Raw genomic sequence first — 24,737 nt, forward strand, 5'->3', positions numbered from 1 at the left:
GCTGTGATCCCTGAGCACAGAGCCAGGAGTGATCCCTGAGCACAGAGCCAGGAGTGATCCCTGAGCACAGCCAGCTGTGATCCCTGAGCACAGAGCCAGGAGTGATCCCTGAGCACAGAGCAGGAGTGATCCCTGAGCACAGAGCCAGGAGTGATCCCTGAGCACAGAGCCAGGAGTGATCCCTGAGCACAGCCAGGAGTGATCCCTGAGCACAGAGCCAGGAGTGATCCCTGAGCACAGAGCCAGGAGTGATCCCTGAGCACAGAGCCAGGAGTGATCCCTGAGCACAGAGCCAGGAGTGATCCCTGAGCACAGAGCAGGAGTGATCCCTGAGCACAGAGCCAGGAGTGATCCCTGAGCACAGAGCCAGGAGTGATCCCTGAGCACAGCCAGGAGTGATCCCTGAGCACAGAGCCAGGAGTGATCCCTGAGCACAGAGCCAGGAGTGATCCCTGAGCACAGAGCCAGGAGTGATCCCTGAGCACAGAGCCAGGAGTGATCCCTGAGCACAGCCAGGAGTGATCCCTGAGCACAGAGCCAGGAGTGATCCCTGAGCACAGAGCCAGGAGTGATCCCTGAGCACAGAGCCAGGAGTGATCCCTGAGCACAGCCACGAGTGATCCCTGGACACAGAGCCAGGACAGCTGACTTTGTCTGGTGAGCAATGCCAGATGTGGCTGAAAAAAATTAAAAGAATTTTTAAAAAAGCATTGTAAATTATAATACCAAAAGAAAATAAAAAGGAAAAATATCCGCCTGCCCCCCCCCCCCCAATAAAATACTCAAAAAAAGGACTCAGGAGGTTCTTTTCTTTGGAGGGTCAGGGCACACCTGGGCATTCTCAGGGAGTATTAAAAAAATAATAATTGTTAAAAGATTGAGATTCTAAATCTTTCAAAGTATTTTTTTTGGGTGGAAGCACACCTGGAGATGATTAGGGGTTACTTTGCTCTGCACTCAGGAATCACTCCTGGTGGTGCTCAGGGGACCGAACTTGCTGGGGGGCCGAACCTGGGTCAGCCACATGCAAGACAAACGCCCTCGCCGCTGTTCTGCTGCACTGGCCCCTAAATCTTTCAAAGTTGTTTATTTTGTTTCTGTTGGGTCCACACTGGCCCGTGGGTAGTGCTCCTGGCTTGATGCTGGGGGCGACTCCTGGCAGCGCACAGGGACCCTGACAGTATGGGGTCACGCTGGACTCGGCCTGCTGAGCTGTCCTCTGGCTCTCCCGTCAGGGGTTCTGTGCCAGCCACCTGGTGGTCTCAGGTGTTCTCAGGACTGCAGGCTAGGAAGTCTCCTTGAACTTTGGGGTCTCCAGTCCTGTCTCAGCCTCCGTAGAGCACCATCCCCCGGGGGCTTGAGATGTGTCACTGCTCATGCAAGACCCTCAGCAGTTTCCTGCTGCGACTGTGGAGGTCACCCCTGCCAGGCTGACGCTACCCCCTGAGACGTCATATTGGTCGGCCTGAGTGATGGCCCTGTTCCTTAGCCAACACAGGTCGAGGACTTCTCTATTTTTTTTTTTTTTTGGCTTTTTGGGTCACACTCAACGATGCACAGGGGTTACTCCTGGCTCTGCACTCGGGAATTACTTCTGGCAGCGCTCAGGGGACCAGATGGGATGCTGGGAATTGAACCCTGGTTGGTCGCGTGCAAAGCAGTGTGCTATCACTCCAGCCTCAGGTCGAGATACTTCTGCCCAGGGGTTCTGCGGTTCTAACCCAAGAACTGTATTACCTGACTTTGAAGGGTCACATGATTCGTGTGTTTGACCCCTGACACCCCATGCCAAACTGCAGGTGCGGCTGGTATAGGAAAACGGTGACTGGAGCACAAGTACAGGACTGAGGCCCTTGCCACACCTGCGGCGACATGGGACCAACTGCCAGCACTGCATTCAATCCCCGAGCACTGAGCCAGAAGTAAGCCTTGAGCTCCTCCAGGTCTGGCCCCCAAGCAAGAAGCGAAAGTGAAAACCAGGGTGCTGGGTTAATAGCACAGGGGGTAGACCACTTGCCCTGCGCGTGGCAGACCTGGGGCAATCCTTAACACCCCAGAGGGTCCCCCAAGCCCTGCCAGGAGGAATTTTTAAGTGCGGATCCAGCAGTAAATCCTGAGCACTGCTGGGTGTGGCCCAAAACAAAACAAAGTTTGTCTCCCCCCCCCTAACAAAAACAACGTCCACACACCTAAAAAAGCAAAATTATAAAAGACAAGGGTAGGTACATGGTTCAGTGGCTGAGCACTTACTGAGCATGTGTGAGGCGGCCCCGGGTTCAATCCCAGCTGTGCCCACTACCCACCCTCCAAATCAATCAATCAACCAATCAATCAATCAATCTATAGTTCTATTTACTTCCATAGGGGGCTGCCTCCCATACAAACCTTCCCTGAGCTCAGACTGCCAACGACTCCTGCATTCGGACCCCAGTCTGCTCCTGCTGGCTTGCACCCTGCCCCGTGGCCTCCACGGCCTCTCTGGCCTTTCCCCATGTCTCCTCTGCTGGGCTGGAAGCTCTTGGCCCCGCCCACACTCCCTACCTCTTGGGAATCTTCAGAGAAGGTCCTGGGGCCCAGCCTGGGGTGGGCGCTTTGGGGGGGGTATACTGCTTATGGCTCACCGGGTGAGACTGACCCCTTGAAGCCCCCCCCCCAGCCGCCCCAGCTCCCCCCCCCGCAGGCATGCAGGCTGCACATTCTGCCAGGACCCCCTATTCGGGGGGGGGGGGGGCCTCCACACTCACCTAGCTACAAAGGCTGATTCCCTGGTTTAGGACAGACTTCTAGGTCTGAGTTCTGTTCAGACCCGAGCCAGGGCCCCTTGACTGTGGAATCTTTGGGCAACTGACTTCATTCCTCCCAATTTCAGTTTTCCCACTGCAGAGAGCAGGAGGAATGTGATACTGATTCCCATTTATATTTAACTGTGTAGAATACTATATGTCACTGTGTCTTGGCACAGACAAAAAGATGCTTCTTGAGCTGCTCTGGGGTGGACCTGGCCTGGTCTGTCTCTGTAATTGCTTGGGAGGGCCATACTGGAAGGTGTCAAAAATTAAGAAGTGTTCACACAATCCTCCTTCCCCTCACCCTCCCTCCCTCCCTCCCTCCCTCCCTCCCTCCCTCCCTCCCTCCCTCCCTCCCTCCCTCTCCTTCCTCCCTTCTTTCTTCCTCCCTTCCCTTCCTCCCTCGCCTTCCTCCCTCCTTCCTTGTCTTCCTCCTTCTTCCTTCCTTTCTTCCTTCCTCCCTTCCTCCCTCCCTTCCCACTCTCATCAGAGGCTACTCTCTGCTCTGGGCCAGGCAGTGACCCTGGCGATGCTCAAGGGAACCATGTGTCGCCAGGAACGAGCCCTGCTGAGTGTTCTCTGACCCCTGGAAGAATCTAACCCACACCAGTACCTCAAGCAGGCTCTGAAATCCTTTTTTTTTTTTTTAATTTGTTTGTTTTGGGCCCCACATCCAGTGGTGCTCAGGACTTATTCCTGGCTCTGTGCTCAGGGATCACCCCTGGCAGACTCCGACCATATGTAATGCCAGGGACCAAACCCGGGATGGTCACATGCAAGGGGGGTATCCTACACTCTGCTGTACTGTTGCCCCAGACTCAGGCGCTGGAATCTCTACTCAGCATTCCATCAGATTATAAAATAAGTTGAAACGATTCTTCTTCTGGCGCCGGAGCAATAGTACAGGGGACAGGGCACTTGTCATGCACACAGCCAACCTGGGTTCTATCCCGCATGTCCCAAATGGTCCCCTGAGCACCACCAGAAGTAATTCCTGAGAGCAGAGCCAAGAGTAACCCCTGAGCATCGGCAGGTGTGGTCCAAACACGAAAAACAAAACAAACGGATTCTTTTCACTGGAACCAGAGTTCTCTGAAGGGAAAGCCACCCCGCAAGCTTCCTGTCTGTCTACCTCCCTGCCTCCTGAGATCTCAGGTAAAGTCAGAAGCTTCCTTTTTCTGGATGACCCACATTTTGTACCTGGACAGGAACTTCAGAATTGTACTTGACTCGTGTGTGTGTGTGTGTGTGTGTGTGTGTGTGTGTGTGTGAGCTCACAACTCTGGCCTCACAAACATTTTATGAACTCAGAGTCAGAAGGGGCCCTAAAACTTTATTGCAGAAATGGGGGTGGCGGAGGGGGGGGGGATTGGGGAAGACGCAGAGAGATTCAGCCAGCAGCTCAAAGTCAATGTAAGTCTCAGGACCAGAACAAAATCCAGACGCCTTTCAGTGCTCTTCCTGTGTGGGGTGCCGGGACAGACAGACAGCAGGTCTGCGTGCAGTCTCCAAAGGACTGACTCGTGTGCCTCCGCCGGAAGCTAAGGAAATGGGTCACTCAGTCTTCTCTCAGGCAGTGGCTGCCATAGCTTCCCCCCCCGGTTCGTCTCCGATCCAAATCCACAGAGCGCTTTTCCTGTTTGAATTAGTGATGCTGGGACCCGCGCACGGCCCAGGAAGGCTGGCGCCAGGCCCTCCCTTCCTTCCCTGAGTCGGAACCATTTCCACACTGGGAAGGCTCTGGAAGGTGGAGGCTGTTCGGGAGAGAGCAGGTCGGAGACAATTCGGCTGTGTTGTACGGTGTGAGTGAAGCCAGTTCCTTGATCTTCTTTAGAAATGGAAATTTCTGGCTCAGGGGCTCACGTTCCACTCAGCTCACCGCCGTGGAATGAACACCTCATCCATCTTTCAGCCTTCAAAAGCCAACTGGGCCGAGGATGAATTGGGGTGGGGAGCCTCCTGGGGCTCCCTTGAGAAGTCCCACACGGCAGCTCCCTGGGCTCTGCCGCCTGGTCTACAGAATCCTGTCCGCAACTGGGGCTTGGGTGTTTGTGGATTGGCACACGCGCAGGGACGGGCAACCCTATCCGGCTCCCCCTCAAAGGGTCCCTCACTGGTCAGGCCTGTGCCTGCATTCTGTGCTGCCTCTTGCTGGGCATATGGCTGGCATCCGGTCACTTCCCGTTGCTTTGGTCATTGGCCCCTGCAAGTGACCTGCAGGTTCCTGGGCTGACTTCTGTTTCCAAGTTGCCATCTCCCCACTGTGGTCACCAGAAACACGGTTTGTCAAAACACAGAACGGATGAGTGGGCGCCGGCGTCTCTGGGGCTGCTCTTGCTGCATCAACGTCTTTGTCAAAGTTGAAACTAATCCTTGGTCGCTATCAATTGCCTTTTTTTTTTTTTTTTAAGTTTTTGAGCCATGCCCTGCAATGCTCAGGGGTTATTCCTGGTTCTGCACTCAGGAATTACTCCTGATGGTCCTTGGGGGACCAGATGGGATGCTGGGAATCGAACCCGGGTTGCCGCGTGCTCCCTACCTGCTGTGCGACTGCTCTGGCCCCCAACCCTCCATCTCTTCCTCCCAGGCGCCGCTGTGGCCCCATCCTGGCACTCGGAGGTCCCTGGCTGGGGTTCTGTTTTCTTCCCTGACTTTGCCCCAGTGTCCCTGCTGACTTCCCCACTGCGGGTGCCTTTCCTGCCCTCAGGCCCGTGGTTGGCAGCTGGTTTGGGGGAAACGGAGGAGAAGCTGTCGGCGCGCCGAGTATCACAATAGGGCAGGCTTTGTCCAGGGGCCTTGGTGCAGATCCACTGACCTTGGAATCCAGTGGCTGGGGACAACCCAGGGAGGCGGTTTCCGTCCTTCTCCGGGCTGCAGGTTTTAATGTCTTCTTTGTTGGCCTGGGCCCCTGGAGACTGGCCTGAAGGGAGAGCCTTGAGGTTGCTCCCTCCCGGCCGGACAAAATGGTGCATGCTTTTCCTGTTTAAACAGGGCGCAGTTGTGAAGGGCCCTGACTTCGCACACACCAAGGCCTGGCAACGGCTGCAATAAATCAATAGGAAAATAGAAGCTGCCAGTTAGACTAAACAAGTGCATTTGCAAAGACGGCTAGCCCTCATTAATCACTCTGACAGTCCTAAAAACACATTTCCCCTTTAATGACTGTATTTGGATAATCAGTGCTTTTTCCTCCTCAGTCAGAGTTTGAGTAACAGACAGCTGGTGTTATTACAGCCATTGCGGAGGGAGTGCTGAGATTAGGGTCGAAGAGAAGCATCCGCTGGAGGTCCCGGTGAACCCAGTTGGCTACGGAGCTGTTGTTATGCAATAATGGGGGGAGGGGGGGCTTTGTACTGCTGTTGATGGCTCCCGGGCAGCCCTGTGCACGGCCCTCCCCCAAACCTTGACACCCACCTGCATTACACCAACACAAAAGCCTCATGTGGGGTTTCATGGGCTTTGGCAGATTTGTGCCAGGTTGGGGCGGGAGGGGGCAGGCCGTTCTCTGGCAGGGCGGGAGGAAGATGGGTCGATGTGATTTGGCTTTGTTTCCTTCCTTTCGGTGACTTTGGCTTTCAGGAGAAAGTTTGAAACCCAGCACATTCCTCTTTATAAATGATGTAACACATTAATGCACAGCACATTATGAAAATGGTAATTCAAACCCATAGTGCTCCAAATTAAACCATACATTATCGGATGCACTCAACCATCTATTTTGCAAGAGGACAGGATGAATGAAATCAAATCAAACAGAAACCCCGAGTGCAGCTTCCCCTACAGAATGATGAATCAAACGCAGAGCCGCAGGATTATTCTAAGACGGATTGTGCCGCAACCCAGACATACATCAGGCAAGAGTTCATCTAGTGAGAGACTCTTCAGGGCGTGCTGGCTTGGCCAAGGCAATTAGGGCTGCACGAAAATGGTGACGAGCCCCGACCCCCCCAGCCCCCGACTTTCTGTGTGGGTTACTGTCTTCTCCGGAGAGGACCTAGGGGTACCTGGAAAATGAAGACCACCAGGCAGTTCTGCTCCAAGCCCTCACCTGAGGCAGGCCCTGTCCTTCCCCGTCCTCTCTTCCTCCCAATATTGCACCCCAGGCCACCAAAATAACCAGAGAATAGGCTTCAAGCCAGCGGTGTCCAGTCTCAAGGGCCAACTCGGGCTTCAATCCCTCCTGGGGGTGGCTTGGGCCCACCGTGCCCCATTTCTGATGCTTGGCGGAGGTTTGGAGGAAGAGGAGGCCAAGCGTGAGGAAGAGACGAAGGTAGAGAAAGGGGCGAAAGTGAGTCTCGGAGAAAGGAATGGCAGATGAATTCATCAGCCGAGAAAGTTACTGCTCTTACAACTCCAGTGAGACTGGCTACTGAAAGGAACACAGTCCCCACCGGCTCACTGACACACCAGGCATGTTTTCTGGGAGTGCCACCAACTCTCTACCTGCTGGGAAAGCTGACAATCTGGAGAGCAACGGTTCTGTAGCCCCGTGTTTCTCGACCTTTCCCAGGCTGTGACCTCCTGACCCCGTTTCCTCCCTCCCTACTGCCCCTACTACCCGCTGACCTTGTCTACTTGATGAGATAGTAGACCTTAAAAGTTGCCTACTTGACGAGATAGGCACTTCAGGAGATAGTAGACCTTACGAGCTGTCTACTTGATGAGATAGTCACCTTACAAGCTGTGCCCTTGGAATATCCTGAAGACCCCCAGGGGACCCTGTGGGCCCGATTGAGGAGAGCTGCTCTAGATTATGCCGCACACCTTAGGGGGCGCCGTTTCCAGCCTGCATAAACTCCTGGGAGGGTTTGTGGGGGGGGGGGGGGGAAACGGCAGTGAGTTTCTAACCTGCATCCTCACACCTCAGGCAGTGGTGGAAGCGCCCGGTACTCTGCCGACTTGGCCACTGAAGGGGGGCTCAAGCAAAGGGAGGGAAGGCTGGACCAGCGACAACCCCCACTCCCCCCGAAAAGGAAATGGACCAAGAACTCAGAAGAATGCCAGGAAGGGCCTGGGCTGCTGTCTCTCTGGCCATTGCTCCCAGACCCGCTTGGTCCTTCCCTCCCCGGGGAGGGTCTTAATGGGACCAGCGCTGGCGCTTCCCACAGGAGCCTGGAGATGTGGGTCACCCTTCTGCTCCCCAGAGACCCACAAAGCATCCTGCGCTGTGGAGAGGGGGTGGTCGGGGGCAGGGGGCAGGTGCCCCGCGATTCCCTGGTCCCTGGCCTTTTGGCCCTCTGAGAGTGGAGCTATGAGGGCAGGAGCCTCAGTGGGCCTCAGACAGACAGAGCCAAGGGAAAAGGATGCAGAGACGTCACTGCCCAATCCGGCCACCGCCAAGCTGCAGGGGGCGACCTGGACACGCGGCGCCCCAGCCCCCACCCACCGCCTCGCCTGCCCCAACAACCAGAAGCCCCCGACGCTGGTCCCAGTTCACGGGAACAGGGCCCAGGATAGCTGCTTGCGGCTCAGGGAAGCCTTGGGGATGCTGATGACCGCGGCCGCCAGCCCCAAGCCAGGCGGCGCGCGGCCCTCAGCAGCGCATCCCATGGGTTTCCAGGTGTGCAAAAGGCACGGCCAGGAAAAGGGACCGCCCAGGTGTCAAGAGTGGGCAGCTTGTCCTCGTGCCACGAGGTGGCGCCAGAGGCACGTCATCCTGGCTGGCCCGCAGGGCCCGGGAGGCCACGCATCTCTGCGCCCGAAATCCGGGACCTGGAATCGAGGCCCAGTGGAAAATTCGCATTTGCACTCTCCCTCTACCCAGTCCCCAGAAAATTTCAAGGCCTCTGAATCGAGGCTGGGAGCTAAGAATGCAAACAGAAAAGAAAAATAATCAAGGCAGCTTTATGTCATCTAGGATGCGTTGACAGTGTTTCTTCTCTTTTCCTCCTGCCCTCCCCGATTTCTCGACGAAAGGCCACAAACTCGGCCTTGAATGGAAATCGCAGGAAGAGACCATGAAGTATTTCCAACAATCAAAGGGCATTCGCTTAGGTGTCCGGACAGCAAGAGAGAAACACCACAGTGTGAATATAGCCAAGTATTCCATTTATTAACAAAATAAGTCTTACCAAGGGAGCGCTCTGTTCACCCCAAACAGGACCCGCAGTGCCCCCCACTGCTGCTTAAGAACAGGAGGAAGGGAAGGTGTAGGGAGAAAACCCGGGCCAGCCTCTCCAACCGGCTCTCCCAGGGCCCACAGCCAGCTCCTGGACCCCGCTGGGGCAGGCCTGGGGGGTGGGGGGTGCTGCTGGGAGCTCTGTGCCCCAAGACCCCCCAACATTCTGCCGGGGCCTAACCAGGCTGTCCCCGCTGCCCTGTTTTAGGAAACACCACCCGCCTACCACCGGGAGAGAACCACAGCCCAGGAAGGGAGAGGGAAACCACTAGAAAAGCACTTTGCAAAATATAAAGAGCAAAGTTTCGTGTCAGAAGGGCCTCTGAGGACTTCCCTGGGATCTAGGAGTCCCGAGGACCCTGCACCCGCCACCCCCGCCCCCAGTGGGAGGGACCCGGTGGGCAGGAAGACTCAGCGGGAGGCCACTGGGGCCTCTCTGGGGGTGGCTGCTGATGGGGACAGGACTCTCGTGCTCAGAGCAAGGTAGGGGTGCAAGGCTGGGGTTTGGGGGCCAGGTTGCACATCGCAGACCCCGGGAGGAGAAGGCTGCAGGGTCATGGAGCCACAGAGCACAGCACAAGCCCCCCTGCCACCAAGGACGCGAAAATGTCCTCTCAGCTGCTGGCATAAAGAAAACCACCCCCCCCCAAAAAAAAACAGAACCTCAAATGGAATGAGGGGAACGAGGCAAAAGAGAAGAGGCAAATGCAGCTTTAACCATTAGACAGCATGCAAGAACTCCCCAGGATGAGCAAACAAAACCTGCAGAAGGACCCCGGGACCCAACTCTCCCTCCTCCCTGGAAAACCAAACCAATCCAAGGGGGGAAAACAAACAAAAAGGGGGGTAAAAAAAAAAAGTAAAACTTAAAACCTAAGGGCAAACAATTAACATAAAGGAAGAGGGGTGTGGGACATGGAGTTATCTGTGTGATTAATAGTATCATGGGGGGGCGGGAACACGGACTCTTTGCATACCATTGACTTGTGTGGGCCGTTAATGCACTTATATTCCCAGCTTGTAAGCTAACATTATAGTAAATAAATACACAGTCCGGTGGGGAGGGGCGGGCGGGCGGGGACAAGCAGTCTGGAGGCGGCGGGCGGCGGCAGGGCAGGGCAGGGCAGGGCAGGGCAGGAGGCGCGGCGGGGCGGTGGTTACTGGTATCCCAGGGCCGAGGCTGACGCGAGTCTCTGTCCGTACAGCGCGTATGGCGAGTAGTAGGGTCCGGCTGTGGGCAGGGAGGGCACCGCCAGGCCCCCCGCCGTGGACAAGTGGCTCTTGCCATAGGGGTGGTACCGGCTCAGCCCCAAAGTGTGTGGACTCCGCAAGGACAGCGAGCCGGGGCTGCCCGGGGCGGCGGGCGGGGGGAGATGCAGGTGGCAGGAGGCGGCGGCGGCGGCCGCGGCGGCGGCGCTGCCCAGGCTGGACGCGCCCGGGTAGGCGGCCAGGAGTTTCTCGGCGCCCGGCAGGGCGGTGTGAGTCCGGAGGTGGCTGAGCAGCTCCTCGGAGGTGGCGAAGCGCTTGTCGCACGGGCCGCTGGCCGCCACCCAGTTGCAGCTGTGCGGCAGCGGTTCGTTCTGCAGCATGAAGCCGTAGGTGTAGAGCGGGTGGCCGGGCAGCGCGGCCTGCGCGGCGCTGGACGAGAGCGCGGCGGGCTGCAGCGGGTGCCCGGGGTACACGAGCGGGTAGCCGCCCGCCTTCAGGCTGGGCCCCGCCGGGTCGTGCGCGCTGCAGGTGGAGCAGCTGGAGCCGCCGAGGTGCGAGGCGCCGTGGTAGCCCCCCAGGCAGTAGGGGTCGCGGCATAATCCCTGCAGGAAGGAGGGCGGGGAGGCCCCCGTGAGCGGGCTGGAGCTGGGGGGCTTGCCCGGCGGCAGGCCCAGGCCCCCGGACAGCTGGCCTCCCACGAGGCCGGACTTGCTAGGATCCAGACCAGGCACGAACTGCGACGGGTAGCCGGCGTAGGCGCCCACGATGGAGCCGTGGTAGCCGATGCTGGAGGGCGGCAGCGGGAACACCGAGTGGCCCGGCTTGTAGGGGGACACGGGCGCCACGTGGCCGGCGCCCACCAGCGCGGCGGCGGGCGGCTCCGATTTGCGCCCGGACGCCCCCGGCTCGGGCCCGCCGCCGCCGCCGCCGCCGCCGCCGCCGTGCGCGCCCGGCTCGGCGCCGCCCCCGCGGCTCCCGGCCGGCTCGGGGCTGGCCTTGGGCTCGGGGTCCTTCTTGTCCAGCTCGCCGCCGCCGCCGCTCTTGCAGTCCAGCGGGTGGTGCGGGGAGCCGCCCCGGGAGCCGCCCGGCGAGGACGCCGACGAGGACGCGGAGCCCGGCGCTCCATGCGGGGGGAAGGGCGTGCAGGCGGCGCTGGGCACGCGGAAGCCCGCCTTGTCTCCGGGGGACGCGGCCGACGACGGCGCGGACGGCGCGGACGGCGGGCCGCTGTCCTTGCGGGGGTCGCCGCCGCCCGCGCCCTTGGAGTAGGGCTTGAAGCTGGACTTGTCCTCGGCCGGGGCGTCCCCCGGCGGCTTGACGCCCGCCGCCGCGCGGCCCGGCTCCTTCTCGGCGCCCAGCCCGTTGGCCGCCGCCGCCGCCGCGGCCACCGCGTTGAGCTTGGACGAGGGCGGCGGGTCCGGCTTGCCGATCTGCGAGCAAGTCTGGGCCAACAACGCCAGGGGACTCTTCTTGGCGTCCAGCTGTGGGAGACAGCGGCGGGGAGGGCGGTGAGACCCCGGAGCCGACGCGGCCGGCGAGGGTGTCGGGGGCGCGGCGCGGCGCGGGGGGGCGCCGCGGGCGGGCGGGGAGGGGGCGGCGGCGGGCCCCCAAGGGCCACCGCGGGAGGTGACTCTGCCGCCGTCGGGGCCTGGGGAGGGGCCGTGACTCGCCCCCGTTTCCCCCGGAACCGCCTGCTGCAGGCCCCGGGAGAAACTTAGGGCTCCAGTTTGGGGAACTTCGCTTGGGACGGGATTTGCGCGCGGGGACGGCCCGGGCCCGAGGCGGGGTGGCCGTGGGGGGCTCCCCGTCCGAGGGGGGCACCCCGCGAGTGGGGAAGGGGGCGCCTGCGGACGGGCCGCGGGCCGCACGGGCCCGGGGGGCGAGCACCTCTGGGCTGGACACGGGGTGCGGGAGGAAAAGTAAAGGACCCCGTGGGGACTCCGGGCGAGACCCGGCGGAGCAAGCACGGGCTCGGCCAGGCGAGCGCGCGGGAGGGAAGCCTTCCCGGGCAAGCTGGGGGAGGAGCGAGGGGGCTCTGTCCCCCGGCCGTCTCGGCGGGGCTCCCCCCGCCGGCGCCGCGCCGACCCCCGGGGTGCAGGGAGCGGGGACGCGGGCCCGGCGCGGGGCGGGCTGCGACCCGGAGACTGACCTCGATGGGGCTGACGGGAGTGGAGGACAGCGGCTGCAGGTACTCCGGGTGCAGGAGGTGGCCGGTGTGCGCGCTCAGCATCTTCAGGACCCTGATCGGGAGCCGGTTCGCCTGGCGCAGGGGGTCCGCCGGGGGCAGGAGGGACACCGCCGGCCTCTTCCCGCCGCCGCCGCTGCCGCTGCCGCTGCTCTCGGGTGTCCTTGGGTTAGATCCAGCGGGCGAATCGCTCATTTGGAGGAGGCAGCGCCGCTGGGGGGGCGGGAGGGCGGGGAGCACTGGGGAGGCGAGCTCCCGGGGCGGGTGGGCTCGCTCCGCAGCGCCGAGCGCGGTGCAGCAGTGGCTGCGCCTCCACCCCGCCGCCGCCGCCGCTGGCCCGGGCGAGCAACACAAAACCCTGCGCCTGCCGAGGGCCGCACGTCAAATAGCCGCGATCGGCAGCCACACTTCAAAGGCATCGCCGCGCCCGGCCAATCGCAGCTCTCGCCGGGCCGCGGGGGCGGGGACAGCGGCGGGCGGAGGCCGGCCCCGCCGGTGGGCGGGGCCAGCCTTAAAGGGGCCGCGCCCGCGCCGCCCCGCCGCCGCCGCCGCCGCCGCCGCCGCCGCCGCCGTGGCCTGTGCCACCTCCGCGCTCCTCCTGTCGCCCCGCCGCCAGCTGCGCCTCCTTTGCCCCCACCGGGGACGGGGCCACCGCCAGGGCTCGGGGCCCCATCCCCCGCGGGGTTCAGGTCTCCCCGCTCTCCGGTCCCTCCCTTCGCACGGCGGGGGCGGTCACCCTCCGGCCTAGGGCGGCTGGGCAGCGGGCCGCTGGGCACCGGCTGGGCAGAGCCCAGGCCGCGCAGGGATGGGCAGAGCCTCCCGAGGCCCCGCTCCGCGCCGGCTCAGCTCGGGGCCCGCGGCCGGGGCAGCGCCGCTCCAGCTCCCGCCCGGGACGCGCCCTGCCCGCCGCGGGCGACTTCGGGGGCGCGTCCCGGGCAGCGCGCAGCCCCCCGGCCACAGGTTTCGGGGGCGGGGGGCGTCCGAAGGCGCGTTCTGGAAGGCGGTCCCGGCCCGGCCCGTCCGAGGCTTAACACACCCTCCCCGCGCCTGCTAGCTGCTCTGCTCGGGGAGATCCGGCCCCCTGGAGATCCCGGGATTCCGTGGGAGTGGGGAGGGGGCGCGCGACGGTGCCCGCGGACCCCACTCCAGGGATGCGCCCCCTCCTCCCGACCCTTCTTGTTCCACGGAAAGCGCATTCGCGTTCCCCATCGACATTTCTGGTGTAAACAAGCCAACCAAAAGTTGGCAGTAAAGACAACAAGCGCTTCCACCCTCTGCCCCGCCTTCCAGGCAGAGCGAGCACCGCCGGCGGAGCCCGTGGCAGAGGTTCCAGAGAGTCCCGGTTCTGCCGGTAAACTTCCCGGCCGCCGGTCTGCAGGGGAAGGCGAGGCTGGTCCTTTGTGCGCTGACCTCTGCCGAGCCCGCGTCTGCGCGCGCGGCGCGGCCAGGGGAGGCGCGCTGGTCCTCGCCAGCACCGCCTGGGCAGCCCCAATCCATCATCACGCTGACCGTCAGGCTGTCACTTGGGGGCATCTCGCTCCAGGACTGCCCCTCCCTGCCAGCAGCGTGCCTCCACACCTTGAGACAGGAGAATCCGAGGCGGAGCGGGGAAAGGTGACTTCAAAGGAATTCTTCAACCGGAGAGGGAAAACTCTCCTGGAAGTGACACAGAGCAATCAGGAATCTGTCTCCTGCTCAGGAGTGGACAGCCTACGCCCAGGGCCGTTGTTCTGGGCAAACGTGTATGGTGTGCGTCAGCTACCCAGGCTTTCCTCCCCTGACTTGGATTCCCTTGGCCAGGGTGATCCCAGAGAGGTCTTCCATGCTGCAGCAGGAAAGGCCCATGAACGGGAGAGCCGGGGGTCCGGTTGTTTCTCTGCGGCCTCCTTCCCCCTGCCCCACAGCCCCAGTCGCTGTCCACTGCTGGGGCCAGAGTGGTAGCACAGCGGGTAGGGGGTTTTCCTCGCAGATGGCCAATCTGGCTTGCTCTCGGGCACCACGTATGGTCCATCCAGCACCATAAGCGCAGAGCCAGGAGTAACCCCTGAGATCGCTGGGTGTGACCTTCCCCTACCCCCCTCAAAAAGAGTCATTGCAGACTTGCTTGGACCTACAGGCCCCTTGGTCTTTGGGGTCCCCTCTACAGAGAGAGAGAGAGAGAGAAAGAGCAGAAGGAGGCCTTGCGAGTGGCAAAGGGGGCTTTGGTACCTCAGAGGCTGAAGGAGATTCAAAGGGAAAGGCTCCGTGGTGGTTAGCAGTCCAAGTCCTAGACCCAGCCCCGGAGTTCTCAGGCTCAGTTGTGTGCTGAGGGTCAGTGGGAAATCCTCTGGGAGCAAAGGGGACAGGGAGGGGAGGAAAGAGAAAGCGTTTTGAAGAAGTTGGAAGGGAAGGGGAGCTGGAGGCTAGAACAGGGGAAATAGAAAGGAGGGAAAGGGAGAGAAAGGCAGTGAGGGGCTGAAGCGGGAAGGGGACGCAGGGCAGGGGGCTGCCGGGGAGAAGGTGTGACCAAGCCAGCTTCCTTAGTCACAGCAGTTGTGGCTGATGGGGACAGTGGGTGCCCTACAGCACCGGGACACCAGGTCTATGTCCCCGTCCACCCTTCATCCCTGCCAAGTTCTAGCAAAGTTCTAGTGACATCCTTTCTTCATTTCTGGTGGCAGCAGGGACCCTTTGACTGGACCCATCCACTCTTCTTAGGAGAGAAAATAGAAAATGTACTTTGCCAGGCCTGTGGCCTCATTAAACCACGACTGGACAATGATTCCAGTCAGCATTTTACATTCATTAAACTGAAGGCTGACCTGCGCGGAGTCTTAGATAGGACCTGGTGGCCTCACGAAAGTGCATCTTGCCAAGGAATGACTTGTGAGCTGGGGGGCGTCAGGCTTAGTCTCTGCAGGGCAAGTTTATTAGCACCCACGGTGGGCACAGCAGTGTTGGGACTCAATGCTCCACGCATGAGAGTGGGACGGGCAAATGGTGCGAGGTTATTTCCGCAGGAAAGGAACCCACATTTCAGCAGAGAGGTCTCCTTTATCCAGGCCCTCCTCAGGTTGCCAGTGAACCATGATGAGAGAGTGGGGTGAGTTCTGCCTGAGACCAGAGACCCTGGAGGCCTGAGTGACAGACAACCCAGCGCTTGCTGAGGGGATTGGTGGCAGACATTGCGACTCTCATTTCATTCCAAGCCAGAGAGAGGGAGTGGTCAGCTAAGCACCCAGAGGCCTGTAGCTGGTGGTAGGCAAAGTGACCCTTTGGAGTCAGGGGTCTCAGTCAGGCCTCTGAAGTATGTCACAGTAAGGGCCCTGGGCAGGTGTGCCCTCCCACAAACACATAAATGTGTCACTTTGTAAAATCTAAGAACCCAAAAGAGACAATTTAGGTCCCAGGAAAGCAGTACAGTACCCTCTTCTCAGCCCAGGAAGCCTACCAGGAGCCCTAGCTATCCTAGGATTTCTATGGAAGTGATAGAAATGATAGCCCCATCTCAACTCTAGTCAAGTCTGTCTTTAAAGAAGGAAAAAGGGGGCTGGAGCGATAGCACAGCGGGTAGGGCGTTTGCCTTGCACGCGGCCGACCCAGGTTCGAATCCTAGCATCCCATATGGTCCCCTGAGCACCGCCAGGAGTGGTTCCTGAGTGCAGAGCCAGGAGTGGCCCCTGAGCATCGCCGGGTGTGACCCAAAAAGCAAAAAAAAAAAAAAAAAAAAAGAAAAAAAAGGGATTGGAGTGAGAGAGGACAGCAGATAGGGCGCTTGATTGCCGTGGCCACTCAGGTTGTATCCCATATGTCCCCTGAGCTCCTCCAGATGTGCAGACCAGGAGTCAACCATACATGATATTGGGATCAAACCTGGGTTGACTGCATGCAGGGCAAGTAGCCTATCCTCTGTACCATTGCTCTTACCCCTACACCATGTTTTTTTTTGGGAGGTGGTGGTGGTGGTGTGTGGGGATGGGGTGGGGAATTGTTCCCAAGTGGTGCTTAGGAGGTCTAATACCCCAGTAATTCTTTATCAGCCATTCAATATTTGGCAGCACTGCTCGGGCCCTGAGGTGCTGGGGGTCACAGGCCCACACCTGGAGGTTCTCAAGGGGCCGTATGCTACAGAGGTTAGAACTTGGCTCTGCACGTGTGCCTTGTACCTGAACTAGTCCCAAATCCCTCTTTCTTTCTTTTTTTTTTAAGTTTTATTTATTTATTTATTTATCTTCTTATATTTATTTATTGAATCACTGTGGGAAAAGTTACTAAGCTTTCAGGTTTAAGTCTCGGTCATACAATGATCAAACACCTCTCCCTTCACCAGTACTCATTTTTCACCACCAAGACCAAATCCCTCTTTCCTAATCTCTTTTAGCCAGTAATGGCAAGTTCATTCTGAAATCTAAATCATTGTCTTTTCCAGGCTTGGAAATTTGGTTTCCTCCCACCACTCAACTGATAAAACAATTTCCAAAAATTGCCAGTGACCTACTAATGGTTAAATCTAATGGTCTTTAAAAAATATCCATGGTCTTTTCTCATATTAGTTTTTTTCAACTTACCATTTCTTTTGTACCAGTTCTATATATCACTAAATTCATGTTCTTTTATTATTATTATTATTATTATTATTATTGGGCCGGAGCTATAGCATAGCGGGTAGGGTGTTTGCCTTGCATGCGGCTGACCCGGGTTCGATTCCTCCGCCCCTTTCAGAGAGCCCGGCAAGCTACCGCCCACACAGCAAAGCCTTGCAAGCTACCCGTGATGTATTCAATATGCCAAAAACCATCTCACAATGGAGATGTTACTGGTGCCCGCTCAAGCAAATCGATGAACAACGGGAGGACAGTGCAGTGCAGTGCCAGGGTTGAATTTCAGGCCTCGTTCTTTAAAGCACACACTCTAGCACTAAGCTGCACCTGCAACCCCGTTTTTTCATTCTTGTTGCCTAACTATACTCATAGAGACCAGTGACTGCTGTACACTTTCAGGCATGATCTCACCTGGTCCTTACGGAAGCCTGGGAGAGGTCTTGTCATGCCTCCATTTCACAGAGGAGTTATCCTGGGGTTTCAGGTCCCAGCAGGTTAGAGGTGGGCTGGGCTGTGAACCCAGGCAGTCAGAATGCCAGGAAGGTCCAAGGAGAGTTCGTTGATGAATGCATCTTACACATAGTCTGCTTCCACCCATCTCACCAGATTCTCCAAAAGACTCAAGGTAGGTGACTGCATTTTTTTTTTTTTTTTTGGACCTGGGAGGGTGGTGGCAGGGACACATTAATGATGCTTCTAGCTCTGCACTCAGGGTTACTCTTGGTAGTGCTTGGGGCACCATATGGGATTGAACCATGCAAGTCAGACACCCTGCCTGCTGCACTCTCTCCAGCCCCTGGGTGACTGCATTTTTCAAAATGTTTACTCTTTGCCTACATTAAAGTATCTATTCCCAAACCCAGTTTGTTCCTCTCTCACCATCCTTTCCTACGTTATTTTGGGAAGGTCCTTTTTATCTTCCTCTGACAAAAGAAGAAGCAGGTCTGAGAAATGAAGGCGGGGCGTGCAGCCACACCTTCTGCGGGGCCTCCAACCTTCTTCCTACCACCTCTCGGGGAATGGAGAGGCAGGAGACTTGCTCCCCACACAGGGAATGAATCAAGTTTCCAGCCCTTAGAATTTCCTTTGGACGTGGGGTGGGAGGGAGAGGACAAAAGGAAATGTAGACTGCAGCTTATCTTCAAACCCACCCCTTGGATCAGGTCCTCGAGCTGCCAGCTTTGAAGGTGGTTTCATTTATCTCCTATCAGCCCCGGGGAGATAGGCAGGGCTGGCGGGGCAGGGGTGCAGTAGGTGTGCTTTTGAAGTGCCCCCCCCCCACACACACTGGCTCCACCCCACACATCAACCCTAGCCCTGGGCATTCATCCTTGACTGCTTTGTTCCTCCAGGCCTTCAGCTTTGGGAGATTCCTCTTTCAAGTTGCAAAAGCTGCTGGGAGAAACCACCATCCGTAATCAGACAACACTTAGACCTGAGCACACACCGGTTTCTCGGGCTCCACCCAGGGGTGGCACTTTTATTGAGCCCCTCTGCTAGAGAGCATCTCTCCGTGAGGCCCTCTCCCTGTGCCTTGGTTGTAGGTGAGGCTCTGAGACCAGAGAGGTCAAGTGTCTAGTTTGAGTCCCACAGCTTGGGAGGAAGTGGAAAACCTGACGTTCATATTCAGGTCCTCGGGTCCTGAGCCAAGGCACTGAGCACAGGACTGGGGTCGAGGGAGGAGAAGCTTGAAAACAAAATTTTCTGCCAGAGGGCTGCTCTCACTCAAGGTTTCCTTTCCATCTTGAGGCAGGAGGGGAGCCAGGAGGAAAAGGAAGTGGGGTGGACATTCAATTCATTCCATCAGGTTGAACTCTACCAATTGCAGAAGGTGTTGAGGTGGGGATAGTGTCTTGTGGTCCATCTCTGCAGGAACAGGCTGACGGTGCCCCGTGGATGTCTTCTTCTAGGCCATGTTTCCAAGGAGCAGGGATATACAGTCTTGAACTAATTCCAATATAGTGCAAGGAGGGAGCACTGCTTCTGAGTGGCTTCATGGAACTGATAAACCTAATTCCAACATGGCGAAATGATTTTGAGGAGTGGTTTTTGAAAAAACTTAATTTTTATAGGAGCCACATTCTGCAGGGCTGGGGGTTCCAGGGCCACTTATGACCAGGCTCAGTGGTACCTGCACCTAGCGGTGACCATCAATCACCAGACCACTGGTGATGCTCCAGGCCTGTGCAATCCTGGGATGTCAGGCATGTGCTTTACACTCAATCCCTGGCCCCTAAAGGCGTTTCTTTGGGAAACCCTCTGTGCACATCTGCTCAGAGAAGGAAGACTGAAAAGTGAGATCCTAAGGAAACTGCAAGTACCAAGAGAATGATGGTTTATTCAGAGTGGAAATTTAGAAATTTCATATAAAGTGACTGAATGGTTTTGGAAAAATAATTTGTTGAAAAACACATTTATTGGGGCTGGAGCGATGGCACAGCGGGTAGGGCGTTTGCCTTGCACGCAGCCAACATGGCCGATACAGGTTCAATTCCCAGCATCCCATATGGTCCCCCGAGCACCGCCAGGAGTGATTCCTGAGTGCATGAGCCAGGAGTAACCCCTGAGCATTGCTGGGTGTGACCCAAAAAGCAAAAAAACAAAAACAAAAACAAAAAAAACCCACAAAAAAACCACATTTATTTATTTAGTTATTATGTCTTATGACTTCTATAAATTTTATAAAAGAATTCTGTATCATATGAAATTCTTTGTTTCCATGTAACACCCACACCATTAAAATACAACTTGAGAGGTGTATGTTGGTAACCATAATAAGAAATCAAAGAAAAGCCAACCACACTAGAAATTTATGGAGGGCACAGTGAAACAAATTGGAAGTCAACAAATACAGCATTGTAGCACTGTCCTCCCATTGTTCATTGATTTGCTCAAGCGGGCACCAGTAACGTCTCACAACAAATTGTGAGACTTGTTGTTACTGTTTTTTGGCACATCAAATACATAATACGTAGCTTGCCAGGTTTTGCCATGTGGGTGAGATACTCTCAGTAGTTTGCCGGGTTCTCCAAGAGGGGCGGAGGAGTTGAACCTGGGTCAACCGTGTGCAAGGCAAACGCCCTACCCGCTGTGCTATCACTCCAGCCCCCAAAAATATAAAATTCAGAAAAGAAAAATATAAATCTCCCCACCCCCAGAATTTTTATTCCTCCAAATTTCTGGTCTAATAAGGACTTGTTTACTGATAAAAAAAAAAGGTCCCCCAAATCAGGCAGTTCACAGACTATTACACTATTTCTATAGAGGATGTATTTGACATGCTAGCTCTCATTCCCAAAAATACATTGTTCCATTTGTCTTGAACGGCCCCACACCACACTTGCTTGTGGGGTAAAACATACGTGCGGTAACTCCAAGCAGCTTTCAAGCCCGACGTAAGTAATGAGATTGATTTGGCAGGTAGGGAAGCTGAGCTCACGTATGAATGGAAGGATTCATGTATGAAGGCAACTCCCTATGTAACAAGAGATATTTCTGGAGACATTTGATAGAAACCACACATCCTTCTTATTGTTAAGTCATAAAGAGTTATCAAAATTAAAAGCAAAAATAGCTGGGTAAGACAACGTTACTCCTAGGAGTGTCAAAGGAAGTGATAATGGGATGAGTGCAGGTCGATGTGAGTGAGTGACATGGGAAGACCAAGGACGAGGGGACATGAGCATGTGCTAAAGGCACTAGGGGACAGGACCTGGTGTAAAGTTTGATCTTAGACAATCTCCTAGATAAAGAAATAATGGGGCAAGATTTCTTTTCTTTTCTTTTTTTTTTTTTTTTTTTTTTACTTTTTGGGTCACAGGAGGAAGGGGACACCCACCTAGCCAGCCAGATCAGCCAAATCAACCCTGGCGATCAATGGGCTGGAGAGATAGCACAGCGGTAGGGCGTTTGCCTTGCACGCAGCCAACATGACCAACCCGAGTTCGATTCCTCCGCCCCTCTCGGAGAGCCCGCAAGCTACTGAGAGTATCTCGCCCGCACAGCAGAGCCTGGCAAGCCACCCGTGATGTATTCGATATGCCAAACACAGTAACAACAAAATCTCCAATGGAGACGTTACTGGGCCCACTCGAGCAAATCGATGAACAACGGGAGGACCGTCCGTCCGTTTTTGGGTCACACCCGTCAATGCACAGGGGTTACTCCTGGCTCATGCACTCAGGAATCACTCCTTGTGGTGCTCAGGGGACCATATGGGATGCTGGGAATCGAACAGGGGTCGGCTGCATGCAAGGCAAATGCCCTACCCACTCCAGCCCCTAGTCCCATCTTTCTTCAGGGAGCTGCTCTCTGCCCCCCTTTTGACTTACTCTTCGTCTCTCCTGCTTGTGGGCTCTGTTCCTTCTCAATTTTGTCCAGGATTTCCAGTGGAGAATCCACGTTTTATTTTGTCTGGATTGACTCCTTCTTAGTGGCCTGAATATAATCTTTCAGCTTTCCATCTTTCCAGACTGGGAAGATGCTCTCTGGCCACTCTTGGAATTGAAGTCGCTTTTGCCCCTTCGTGAGGTGTTTGCTGATACACGCTGGCGTTTGGAGGACTCTGCAGCCTGAGCTGTAGGGCAGGCGGGGAGAACACATGTTGGACAATGCATGATCCCCGTGAAAGTCGGAGTCCCTGTCAAAAGAGGAGCCGTCCCGTCCGTCTGTCTCCACTGCAAGTCGCTTCACACCAGCTTTTCCTCAGTTCCCTTTCGGCTCTGCAGCCAGATCGATCCATGCCTAAACCCTGGCCAGCAACCATCCTGCCACCCTCTCCTGCCGCAGCGTGGTTATTTCTCTCACCAAAATATTGAACAAAGGCAAAGCCCTTATGAACCGAGCAGCCGACAATTTTGCCATATTGTGAGGCCATCACCTCCACACCTGACTTCTGGACCACCAGAGTATTCAGATTCCCAGTGAATAGGGAGGAGTACCTGGAGCAGGGGTCTGCCTTGGGAACATTGCTGGCTGTTATCGTGGATGATTCAGTTCCTGGGCTGAAAGAACCCAGCGGGAGGGAGAAGAGATTTGATTCTGAATCTTGGACTGCCCGGATCCATGTGAGAAGTCCACTGCTGCTTGAGGTGACAATGTTGTCGCAACCTCCTAGCCTTTGACTCCTCACAAAATCAGAACACAGTTATCTGATGATGAAGTACGTTCCCATAGTGCCAAATTCCAAAGCTGGGAGGAAGTAGAGTGAGAAACGCTCTTTTAGGGACCAAGGATGCGACTCCAGATGCTGGAACATATGCCTGGCGTGTGAGAGGCCTGAGTTTGGGACCAGACACCACACACCCAGATACTTCAGTACCTTTGTGTGGGGAGTAGTCTTGCTGACCCCAATGCCTCCACAGCCTGGGAGATGATTTGTGACCTTTTTCTCCTGCTGTGCATAACCATACATAAGTACCCATGTATGTGTAGTGTATACTCCACATGTGTTTGTATAAGATCACTGTCACTGTCCTCCCGTTGTTCATCGATTTGCTCCAGTGGGCCCAGTAACGTGTCCATTGTGACAATTGTTACCGTGTTTGGCATATCGAATATGTCACGGGTAGCTTGCCAGGCTTTGCCATGCGGGCGAGATACTCTCGGTAGCTCGCTGGGCTCTCCGAGAGGTGCGGAGGAATCGAACCTGGGTTGGCCATGTTGGCTGCTTGCAAGGCAAACGCCCTACCCACTGTGCTATCGCTCCAGCCCATTGTTTATATAAACATGTGAAATAAACACAGTAACAATTGTCACAATGGAGAGAGACGTTACTGGGTCCGCTGGAGCAAATCGATGAACAAGGGAAGGACAGTGCTTAATAAGATAAATTTCTTTTTCTTTTTGAGTCTTGGGGTGCACCTAGCAGCGTGTGGAGCCACTTCTAGGTCAGTGCTGCAGTGTTGCACCTAGTGATCTTCAGGGATCATGTGGTGCTGGGGGTTGAAACCAGGCCTCCAGCATGCCCTCATGCTGCACTATCTCTGCAGCACTATCAGGATAAGATTCTAGCAGCAGAATGCCTGGGTCAAAAGCAAATTCCTCTGAAGAAAGTTGGCAGGATAGCCTTTCAGCTGGAGTCTCAGGCAATGATATTTAGAGAAGGCCTCTGAGCCCTACCCGCCCTACCAGCTGTTCTATTGCTCCAGCCCCATTTCTCAGCTTATGGATGGAAATGCATGCGTCCCAGGCTCTCCTTTCTCCTCTCCACCTTTGCCCTCAGTTAGCAGAAGAAAGAGAGATGCAATTAAGTCCAACCTAAATGAATCCAAGATGTTGACAAATGCATATTTCAACACTTAAGCTTCCTTGCCTTATAGAGGCATTGCATCCCAATAAATCCATCATGGATTTATTGAAATAAATCTATGTTGAAAATGCATTGAATAAGGCTGGCAATATAGTATTGTGGGCTGGGTGCTTGCTTTGCATGCAGCTGACCAGGGTTCAATCTCCTGGACCTCTTATGGTCCCCTGGATCCTATTAGGGGTGATTCTGGAGCACAGAACACGGAGTAATCCCTGAGCACCACCGGGTGTAGTGCCATCACCCACAAAAAAATCAATCACTTAATCACTTAACTTCCCGTTAGTCGTCGATTTGCTCGAGCGGGCGCCAGTAACGTCTCCATTTGTCCCTGTTGCGTGCTAGTGTAGCCCAATGGCATCTCTTCGCTCCGGGAACATGGAGGGCCTCAAACCGATCGTTCATGATCTTGACAAAGAAGTCTGACCATCTGGTAGGTGGGCGGCCACGCGGTCTCTTGACATCCCGTGGAATCCAATCAGTAACAGCTCTAGTCCAACGGTCGTCTTTAAATCTCATTACGTGACCAGCCCATCTGATTTTCGACACCTTGGCATATGAGACAGCGTCCCTGATCCTTGATCGTCGACGGATGTCAGAACTCCGGATTCGTTCTCTCATTTGAGTGAAACGTGTTATTCCAAGCATAGCTCTTTCTATTCTTCTTTGGGAGACCTGAATGGCGTTCTCATCTTGTTTGCGTAGGGCCCAGGTCTCTGAGGCATATGTTAATGCAGGAAGAACAGTGGAATCAAAGAGATGTGCCCGGAGCCGGAGGTTCTTCGTCCTCTTAGCTATTTCTTCGACGTTCTTGAAGGCGTTCCAAGCCGCTCTCTTCCTCCTGCCCAGCTCGGGTGCCAGGTCATTTGTCATGTTGACCTCTCGACCTAGGTACACATAGCTGTTGCATTCGGAGATGGTCGTTCCATTGAGAGCGAATGGGGCGTCAGGAACAAGGCTGTTTCTCATAAACATTGTCTTCGTAAGATTCAGCTGTAGTCCTACCTTTCCACACTCACGGTCAAAGTCGGCCAGCATTTGTGCCGCTTGGCTGATGTTTGGTGTTATTAAAACAATGTCATCAGCAAAGCGGAGGTGGTGTAGTTGCCGACCATCTATCTTCACTCCCATTCCTTCCCATTCCAGTCGTCGCATGATGTTCTCGAGGGTGGCACTGAAGAGTTTCGGTGAAATGGTATCACCCTGCCGCACCCCTCTCTTGACATCAACGATCACTTCTTTGTAGAATGGTGAGATCCTGGTAGTGAAGCTCACGGAGGATCCTGATGTATTGGGCTTGAATGCCCTGATTGGCTAGGGCTTCAATGACCGCTTCCGTCTCAACAGAATCAAAGGCCTTCTTTAAATCAATGAACGTTAAGCAGAGCGGCATCTTGAACTCCCGAGAAACCTCAATGAGCTTGGTTACCGTGTGGATATGGTCGATGGTGCTGAATCCTTTGCGGAACCCTGCTTGCTCGCATGGTTGTCCTTCATCTAGTGTTCTGCCAATCCTATTCAGGATGACTCGAGTGAACAGCTTGTAGATGAC

At 56.1% G+C, this 24,737-nt stretch overlaps 1 protein-coding gene and 1 pseudogene across 1 annotated transcript; both read right to left on the reverse strand.

The window, feature by feature from the left end:
* Window positions 1-10,058: 10,058 nt before the first annotated feature.
* Window positions 10,059-12,738, reverse strand: ZNF703 (zinc finger protein 703). Its single transcript, XM_056116944.1, has 2 exons — window positions 12,263-12,738; window positions 10,059-11,594 (listed from the first exon to the last, which is right to left on the reverse strand). Exons 1-2 carry the CDS (start codon window positions 12,491-12,493, stop codon window positions 10,062-10,064), a joined length of 1,764 nt encoding a protein of 587 aa, XP_055972919.1. The 5' UTR covers window positions 12,494-12,738; the 3' UTR covers window positions 10,059-10,061.
* On the reverse strand, window positions 12,680-22,051 carry LOC130026010 (heterogeneous nuclear ribonucleoprotein C-like; annotated as a pseudogene).
* Between the last annotated feature and the right edge of the window lie 2,686 nt (window positions 22,052-24,737).

This window comes from Sorex fumeus, unplaced genomic scaffold (assembly GCF_029834395.1).
Source record: "Sorex fumeus unplaced genomic scaffold, SorFum_2.1 ptg000033l, whole genome shotgun sequence".
NCBI lineage: Eukaryota > Metazoa > Chordata > Mammalia > Eulipotyphla > Soricidae > Sorex > Sorex fumeus.

Coding starts and splice junctions, on each gene's coding strand:
- ZNF703 (XM_056116944.1), bottom strand. CDS start 12,493: ATGAGCGATTCGCCCGCTGGATCTAACCCAAGGACACCCGAGAGCAGC. Junction 11,595..12,262: donor CTCCCGTCAGCCCCATCGAG/GTCAGTCTCCGG, acceptor TGTCTCCCACAG/CTGGACGCCAAGAAGAGTCC.